Source organism: Bacillus rossius, chromosome 15 (genome assembly GCF_032445375.1).
Source record: "Bacillus rossius redtenbacheri isolate Brsri chromosome 15, Brsri_v3, whole genome shotgun sequence".
In the NCBI taxonomy this organism is placed as follows: Eukaryota; Metazoa; Arthropoda; class Insecta; order Phasmatodea; family Bacillidae; genus Bacillus; species Bacillus rossius.
Window position 1 is genome coordinate 12,940,283 of NC_086342.1, and position 10,304 is coordinate 12,950,586.

General features: G+C 33.4%; 1 protein-coding gene across 1 annotated transcript in view; it reads left to right on the forward strand.

The window, feature by feature from the left end:
* The window catches only part of LOC134539298 (QRFP-like peptide receptor), a 210,227-nt gene extending 205,935 nt beyond the window's left edge, over nt 1-4,292 (forward strand). The window contains exon 8 of the mRNA XM_063381204.1: nt 4,015-4,292. Coding sequence (XP_063237274.1) covers nt 4,015-4,069 — 55 coding nt within the window. The 3' untranslated portion in view covers nt 4,070-4,292. The remainder of the gene's footprint in view (nt 1-4,014) is intronic.
* Nucleotides 4,293-10,304: the final 6,012 nt, after the last annotated feature.

The following is a 10,304-nucleotide window of genomic DNA, read 5'->3' on the forward strand; positions in this document are numbered from 1 at the left end:
ACTCGAAAATCAGCCATAGGGAAAAAAAAGTTTGTTAGAGCAAGTGTAAGGCTTAGATTTTAGCCTGGCGCCAAACGAATTCGAGAAATTTTCCGGGTCTCTAGCAGTGAGGAACCATCAACCAAAGAAGTATCGAATCACAGCAAAGTCAGTTGAGACGACTCACAAGACAGCAGTTGGTAAAATGTTCGAGTATACTATACAAAAGACTGTGGAGTCTATCCCTAGCAGTAATGATTAGTCATTTAACAAAACGTGTTTTAGTACGCAAAATATATTCACAATTTTCAGACGAAACAACATAAAAATGTAACTTTTAAAAATTCTAAGTAATGAAATCAGAGTTAAATAAAACAACACTTTAGCTTTAATTTCATTATTTGTAATTTTTATTATAATCAATATTAGACTATTAATATTTCCATACATGTAGATCAAATACCTGCGAATCAGCCGTAATGAAAACGTGATGCCTGTGATAAAATAAGAAACTGGTAGCCTTCTATACACATTATTTCTGAATCTTTGAAAGTTTTCGGAAAACTTCACTCAGGTAAAATACTGAAGACGGAAACGCAAGCCGAAGTTGGCCGATGCTTGTATTGCGTTTTTTTTTTTTTTGCTTTGTTGTTAAACCTGGACTAAGTACCTTACAGATGTTGCCCTCAAAACAAAAAATTATGCCACTCCTGCACGTACTAGTATTTTAGGTTGTTGCCGCAGTAGTTTTGGTGAATGACCAGAATAATAAAAGACAACTAGGTCAAGGTATTGTGTCCAAATCCAAACTATAATTTATGACCAGAGGCAGGTTTTTGTAATGATGCTCGTAACCCACTCTTAATGGTACGTAACTACACGCCGTAGAAGGTCAGGCAGTGCACTAATGAAAGAACTTCACTCTTCGTACTATTACACTGGCAGGTTTCCAAACAGACGTTTCCAAACTCAGTTAGTAAGGTGTTCTTGTACGTGAGCTATATGATAATCTCTAAGGCCCGTTTTGCAATGTGGACACGGACCCGTGCGAATTACCTCGGCCATGCCCATATCTTCCGTTTACGTTACTGCGTGCGACCAATAGAAGCCGAGAATTAAAGCAACAAAGATTAGAGGCTTCCAACTTTGGGTGGCTGTTGTTAATTATTTTTAATTGACCTGATAAAAATTTTAGGGATGAAATACACAACCTGATAATACATTAGCAAAAAAAAATCCCAACATATATTACATCAGTTGTATTTATCTATTATTGTATACACACATTATAAATATTTCGTGCAGAAATATAACTATCACTTGGGATTTTATGAATATCCTTGCTCAGGCTAGCAAGAAAAGGCCAAATGCGTATAAATCATGACATACATACTGCACGAAAAACTCAAATCCATATTTTATGTAATCATTCTTTACACATGTATTTGTACAAGTAGAATGCAAAATTCTATAAGAAATATTAACATAGTTTAAGCCTAATGTTTCATTAAAATTATTTTTTATACTTTTATAACAATCAAAATTATATGATTATGGCTGTGGGTATGGTGTGAAGTCATCTTAACTGTTCTCAGGGCCGATTTCACCATAAACTATTAACATTTTTAAGTCGAGCTTAAGAACAATAAGCTATGTTTAATATAAAATTGCATTTGACCAACTATAACAAATATCGCATATAGGTATTATTTAAATCAAGAAATATTTTCACATAGGATTCTATGCGAGTTAATATTAATTGATATTAAATATTCTAGTTGATATCCTAATTCATATCTAAATACATTTGAGTCATATTGTGATAAAAGTTACATATAACCACTAGCTGAAATACCCGGCGTTGTCAGGGCTGAAAAACCATTGGGAGCTTATTTTCGTAAAATCCGTGTTTAGCGGATCAGGAGTATACGTACGTAATTTCAAGTCTATAGGTCTTACAGTTCCGGAGTATTCGTGAGGAGTGAGTCAGTCATTTTTAACGCTACTTTCTAGCTGATGTGTTGTTAGCATATTTGTTTCTCAATACTCATTCAATATTGCATTTTTTTTTACGATTCATTTAGCGGATTCCTTTCAAGTTATTAAATAGAATTTCTAGCATTATCAATTACATAAATTTTCATATATAAATGTACATAAACACCTAAGCTTCAAATAAATTAAATACATATACATTATAGATAAATGTGTGTATAATTATCATATATATCTATTCCTTTACAAAATAAAAAGCCCTTATATCAGTCAAAACGTATTTCTACGTTACTTCCAAATAGTAAATAAAAACGTTACAAAATAGAATCTTCAAAAAAATAATTAATGTTTATTCATACAATCTTTTCCAAATCCATTCACCCCCTTAGGAATTGAATTTTTAAACATAACGAAACAATATTTGTTTTATTTCTTTTGAAGAGTAAATTTACAAAATATCATCATCGTAACTCAAAAAATAAAAAAAAGTTTCTTCATAAAAACTATGCCACCCCTTTTCGCTCCTTTGGGGAAGGAAATTCCAAAAATCCTGCCTGAGTGCTCCCCAAGGGTACGCAAGGAGATTTTCCTACAAATTTAAAACCTCGAGGTCCGCCGGTTGAATTTGTGCATTGTCTGTCAGTGACGGTACTGTTTTGTAGGTATACATCCGCACTTGTTGATGTGGCTATCTTTAGCCCCTTTTCATTTGTTTGAAACACATCGGAATCATTATAGACCAACTATTTTTACTTCTCTTACAATCACTTTAAATTTTTCTCTTCGCTCTTGCTACACGATGATAAATATCATAAGTATTGGACTAATTTGTCAATTTATCAGTATTACCATGCGACTTTCAAAATATTCCACAAAGATTAATAAACACTAATTGGAAATTTTGTAAATCTGACACCTTTTCTTTTAATCACTGCAAACAAATAGCTACATATTGACTTCAAAACATATTTTTAACAATTTTACCTAAGCAAGAAAGCTTGAATGCTAATAAAATGATAACATTTGAAGTGCTTTAAAAAAAATTGTTGATAAAATTAATAAAAAACATTCACCAATTTAGGTACTCGAAAGCATTTTCTAAAGCTCATTGCAATTATTAAAGTTGTGAAAAATTAATATATTTTTAATCTGTAAAACTTTAGTTTCTCTGTACATAACTAACTGCGAATAATGGAACAGAATTTTAAGAAATTAAAATATTTATTTCGTTTCTGAACTGTATTTGTTTACATACATAACTTGCTGTGACTCAAAACTAACAAAAAAAAAGAATCGCCCCTACCTTTGTAATTGGGTTTCCATCGAATATCAATAAAGTTTAGCTAAATGTAACTACATAAAATTATTGGCATAGGTACGAGAAATGTCTGGTGAAATGTAAACCATGGGGTAACTTTAAACTTAGTTTAGTAGTCTATGTTTGACCCAGTGGCGGCTCCAGCGGGTAAGCCCGAGCCTAACCAATATTTTCAAAATTGATAATAAGAAATAACACTTTTTTTTCAAAAATACAAAATTCACATCAAACGTTAGATTTATTTTGAAAACTTTATGATAAATAAATCAACAACAAAAAAACTGTTGCCCTTCTGAGAAGGGCAGTTGGCAATGAAATGAAACTATATACATTTGCCTGCAGATTTGTAAAATTTTACATTGACGTACGAGCTGTGTTGTAATATTCACCTTAATATGTTAACACAAGTTTAATGCTAACAATTAATTTTGTGTCATTAGGAACGTATTAAAAAGAGTATTTTGTTGACATACTATTCTACGTTTAAAATAATTCTTATGATTAATATGTCATACATGTTGAACTTCAGAGGGAAATGAATTACCCTCAGAAAGACACAAAACTTAGCATTTTGCACCTGGATTTAAACAAAAAAAAATGGGGGCCAGACACCCCTGCAGTACACCCAAAAATAAATCCTGGAGCCACCCTTGGTTTAACCTAGCTGTAGTAAAATTGGCCCTCAGTAACGTAATTATCTTCTTTTTCTTTTTTCTGTTAAGGTTTGGACCCAGAGTGCCGAGCGGATCAGTGTCGACGGCCCAGTCCCAGTATTGATGCTGGCGTTCCTAGCGGCTGCGGAGAGAACTACGTGGCCTCTCCGCGGAAGACACTGCTCTCTAGCGGGTGTGCGTGTAACTAAATCAAGTACCGGTATCGAGGACAGGTAGCCACGCCTGCTAGTGCCGATATTCCGAACTACTTACTCGGAATCGAGAGTAAAGCTTTCATCTCAACCGGAGAATATACTACTACTCCGAACTACTCGAAATTGAGAGAATTTGAAAACACTACGGAAGAAAACTAAATGAGTTAACCGTTCGCATGTTCTCAGAGAATCGCAGCTCTTAATAACTTTATCAAAGGAGAACCCAGCGAATGTCAAGAACTTATTAATCCAGGAAACTTTCACTTCCAAACTTGCAGCAACAGCTGTTAATCTAAATATGGAAATGTGCATCGCAACAATCTGAAGAAAAAAAAAAGAAGCAAATTTTAGATTTTTTTTTTATTTATCTACAAATTTTTAAGTGTAAAGTGTTCTAAAATATTATCGTTTTCATTCGTTGATCGATTCTTTGAACAAACATTTAATGCGATAACTGGAATCAATAATCTTGTAAAACGCAAAACGCTTGTTGCTGTAAGCCTATTCTTGTACAATCCACGCGTCTTGCCAAGAATACAGAAAAATCAGACGTTAGTGTTTCTCTGCTTTATTACATGACAATTACTTTTTCCCCCCTGCTGTGTGTAATGCCGACATACATGTACATTAAAGAATGAGTCGAAATAGACTCCTATCCGTCCGGTGATGATTTGGAACTAAAAATTAAATCATGTGTGAATACAGATGAACGTTTCGCCCTGAAGAAAATCACATTTTTACATAATCGTTTATTGAAATTTTAAAAAAAAATCCTGGATGGTGCTTTATTTTCAACGAAGATTTTAAAACATAATATCAAGAGAGAAAATATTATCCCCTTTCACTTATAAAATATGGGTTACCCCGATATTTTCGTACATGAATTTCATAGCAATGTGTTGTATAATTAATTTGTATTTGGGTATATTATAAGATTACATAGAGACCATTTAATGTGCATAAGACTACCAAACCTATCGCTCATAACCATGATGGTCTAAATAGTAATTTTTGATCTACATAGCCCATTTTTTTGAACTGAAACATGACATGATATTGGTAATAATTTTATAAAATATGTACATACGCGTTCATCATAATCCCAAGAAACGTTTGACTATTTGTTGGATATGTATGTATATGTGTGTGTGAATGTATATATATATATATATATATATTACGTAGGAGAATTCCGTAAAAAAAAAATATATATATATATATATAATGTCAAATTCTGGATTGAACCTTAGGAAACAGAGGTTATCGTTTATTTTATATTTTGCACTAGTTAGAAGTTGGTTTTACACAATGGTCGATATGAAATTTATATTTGGTTAGTGGATCAACTGCCAAATTCAACTACAAAAACTTGGAAATTTCATAGCCGAAGTGAAAGAAAATACACATTCAGATAAACATGGTTATTTCAAGCTAACTTAATATGTGAAGGAGGGGGAGGGGTTGTTTTTGTTTTGGTGTGCGCGCATGTGTGTGTGACAAAGGGGGGGGGGGGGGGGGGGGGAAGAATGGTAGGATGGATGGGAGAGTAAGAATTATTAATTTTGAGTTACCAGTGTAGTATTTATATTTTTAACTATGCGAAAGCTATTTAAAAAGGGGGGGGGGGGGGAAATCGTACTTCTAGAACTGCTTACGTGGATATTCTAGATGAGATAACCTGACATATTATCAAAATGAGTGTCCCCAATTTAAATACGATCCTCAACTATTATGCCTCCTAGATTATACACTAGAAACAGACAAAAAAATCAATTTGTTATAAGTTTGTAGCTTATGCCTTTGGAGCGTCAATTATTTGGGCTTGTGTTTAACTTTTTTTCTGTGGGAAACAACGCCTTTGAATTTATATGATACCGAACAGCGAGCCTGTATCGTTTAATGAAAAGAAATATGTTTCAAGTTGTAATTACTCAAGTATTTCCAGGGATTTTACGATGAGAAAAAGGTTGTTGTGAGTTTTAAAACAGTGTTTTTTTTTTTCTATTCATGTATGGTTTTATTTAGAAAAGAGCAGTGTCATGATGACTTTGTACATTGCTAGGTTAAGCGACCTTCCAAAGATACTTTATAGCTAAATTTAGCCTATCTTATTGTTTAAACTTAAATGTTGAATGTATGTGAGGAATTTCTCTGTGCTCTTTCATTAACTACAAAGCAACATCTTACAATGTCATAGGCTTTAACATATTGTTATGGGGGGTAATACTCGTTTACAACACTTTTAGATAAAATTGTGAGTGTGGGTCGAGAGAGTAACAGTAGTTAAAAGATGTTTGAATTTTTTTTATCGTAAATTAATCTATCCATTTTTTCAGCTACTAGTTTTGTTCATATTACATCTAAATTTATTTAAACCCTATGCATAACGACTTTTATATATTTAGACCATTTCTGCCACAAATGTTCCTCCTCTCTTTAAGAAAGAGGTTGGCTGGAAAAAAAAACGCTTCTTTGTCTTTACTGGAAATTGTTTGAAATTAAATACTAATAATAAACTCCGAAGAAATATTTTGATATTAGTAGGACTACCTTTAATCATGTCACATGGCTGTTTACCGAAATTCCACACCTCCACACATTGCCTAGCAATCAAATACGGCCAAACACAACGTTCTTAATTAACCTTTGTAGTGCTCAATTTCATAAAATGCAATTTTCGTACTATTTTAATCGTAATTTTTATTTTAAAAGCGCTATAAATTTATTTCTACATACCATTTTTCAGTTTTTTTACATATAAAAACCCACGTTGTAACTAAATGCATGATTAATTCAGAAGATTCTTGTTTAAGTCCAGACAATTATGTTGGCTGATTAAGGCTAAGTACGACTGTGACATGGTTTTATCCATGCTGAAAACATATGCTCCCTAGTTTGAAAAAACTAATTCAAATTTTTATACAAATTTTTATACAAATTTTTATACGATTTAAATTAACTTCCAAAGGTTTCTTTGCACAAACTTTAAGTATTTTGACTAAGCCCTTAAAAAAATACTTTACAACCAAAGTGTAGCACTGATGCACTTAATACGCTATCTGCGTACATTTAAAATTTAAGTGGATTAAAAAATAATGATAACTTAAATATTTATCAAATTTCTCAGAAAAATGAAATATGTTCAAACGTAATCAAATAGAATTTTTTTTTGCCACCTTGAAACTGGGTATAAACTGTGTGTTAGTTTGAAGATGTTGCAATCTACAGAATGTTAGCTTCATTAATATTAGTGTCTTGATATATTACAATGAGGATTCACGTATATAAGATTTTATGAGTTGTATTTTTATATCATTATGAATTAAAATGCATTGAATCTTTGCTCATTGGTAGGAATGCTTATTTAATGTTATAACATTTTTTAAAAATATTGTGTTATGTAACATTCCTCGTAAATAAACCAAATGTGAAAATTTTGAGAATATCTTTGTTTGCATTAAACATTTGTGTAGTTGTGAAAGAATATATATAAACGTGTGTTTGTCTAGAATGTATGTGTCGTTTGTTAAGACAGTGTATAAAAAAATTGTTATGTTTTCACACAGAAATTTAAAATATTAAATACGTGGAACACGTGTTCTGGCTGTTAAGAACTGCTGTACATTTTGAAAACTGATGTTATTAAAAGATTCAAAGAATTGGCTGGTCCTTTTTTTTTTTACGGCTCCCTTATATTTTTACATGAAGCATAGATGCAAACATATTACACGACCTAGCCGATACTTCATTTCCATATAGTAAAGCTGAAATACTAGCAAAGATGTGCCATGACGCGTCATGGGACGAAAAATATATTTCTCAAATATTTCATATTGAAGGATACGGTTTCAACCCGGGAAAAAAAAAATAAAAATGATAAATAATGATAGTAAATCAGCTTCAATGTTACTTGGCTAATTCAAAGCTTTATGGACCAATACTAAAAATTTAACCATCCAAGCATTTTAACTAACGAAGTTTCATCTTATTGGTTTAGTTTTAGGTTCAACAAATTCCTGAAATGGTCATTCTTTCATTAAGTAAATATTTAATGACAAATGGTATATGTTAAACGAATACATACTGTATAAAAACAAAATTAGATTTATGTATGTGACCTACAGCATTCACATGCATGTGTTACATACTTTAAGTTATTGATTCGTATACCTTACAAGTGAATGGTTCCCCCCCTCCAACAACTTTTTTTTATTTTAAAATATTTCGTAGGATTTCAGCATAACAACCGCAGACCAAAAAATACCTTATATAGCTTTATGAACTGTGTTACGAAATGATACATAGTAATACAAATAATAATTCTAAATGCGGGGAAAAACTATTTATTACGTTTTACATAAAAATAACTGTACATGTCACTAAAAATAGTGTTCGCAGTAATGCTGGGTTCGGATTCTTGCCCGGACATTTAAGCCTCGTGTTGTCCCAGTACCTCCAATAGTTATAAAGTTATTTGTAAACCGTTCCTGAATAGCGTTCCAATATTAAAAGCGCACATTAATAAGCACGGTAAAACTATAAAAAAATCGAATTATTGAATATTCGATTATCTTTACCACGGTTTGAAAAAATACATGCTTGAAAGAAACATCAATTAAATATAAAATTATGCGCCAATTTTCGTAAGAAATACTCAGTATTATTTCGATAAACGTATTTCGTACAAGCGAAAATAACCATAGTCATGTGTTGTACGAAGTTACAATATATTTTTGGTGGTATTACAGACTATTGATTGGCAACTGGTATCCAAAGGAATCGTTTGTAAAAGTACTGGGGGGAAAAAAAAATACGTTTTCCTGTTTCGGTGTTCTCCCATTCCGTTTCTTTCTGATCATCGTTTCTCGCCACTTCGCAAAACAGCACATACCACCCTCTAGCGCCGCCGTTTTGGTTGAGTTCTGATTGCTGCTTGTCCATTTGTACTCTTATCGCCTCCTGAGGTATCTATGTACCACGGATATTTTATTTTTTTAATCTTCGTGTATGCCGTCAGGAGTTCTCGCGCGAATTTTTTGCGGATAGTCTTATAAATTTCCCGTCGTGGTGGTGGCGGCCCGTGCAGCTTTGGGCTTAAATTAGCTCTCCTGGATTGCATGGTAATATTTCTGCCCCGCCCGCAACTCGGCTTCCTGGCCTTTCTCCACCCCCCCCCCCCCCCCAAATTCCCACTCCACCTAACAACCTAAACGATATAGATTATTCAACCACTGCCCTGCTGCACGCCAATCCGCGATACTCAGAACCGCTGCCATGTTGATTTTTAGCTTCATATTTCGTTCTTTCCTCAAGGTTCGGTCCCACTCGCCATGTTGGTTATCATTAGAGCCACGGAAATTTCGCTGATTCATTTAGTCGCAAGCTAGAATGCAAACCTCCACACTCTCGCACTGTGTTCATGATTGGACCGCAGTTGTTTGGACACGCCCGTCTACGACCGTGAGCCAATGATGCCCAGCTAGGAGAGAAGTAAGCGAATCAGGTAGTGCCAAATAACAAGGATAAAAATGTTCTCGCTAAGAAATCAACCAATGGGAAAGTAAACATGGGTCAAGCACACCTATAACTTTGAATTCTATCCTGAGGCCAGAGGAATCTACGAAATTTTCGGGACTCTAGTTACCATATTTCATTATCATTGCTGTTATTTTAAGGGAATTTCCTGTAAATATTTATTATGATAGCACACACTAGCACTATCTTTCATCTCAAATTTCAACAACAGATATTTACTGAAAATTATTTATATATAGCTGTAAAAAAAAAAACAAGTCACGCCAGTTTTCATAATTACTGTTACTTAACGTCACCTTTTGCTAACAGCTCGAAAATAACACTTGTTGTAAAATCTGGTGAGGTATTTTGTGACACAACTGCAAATGCGAGAGAGATGTATTGATTAATTTAGAGGGGAAAAAATTCCCTTGATGACTGATAATGATAAGAAAAGAAAATACCCAACTCGTCGTCAAAGTGTGATGCATAAGGAACCAATGATACCGCGTTGCGGCTTGGCCACTTCGAGGACTTTGCAAACATTGTCTTAAGTTTTTCCGCTGCGTGATGATGCAGTGTTATCAAGACTCATCTTAAAATATCCAGAGCAAGCTTCGAGAGCAGAAC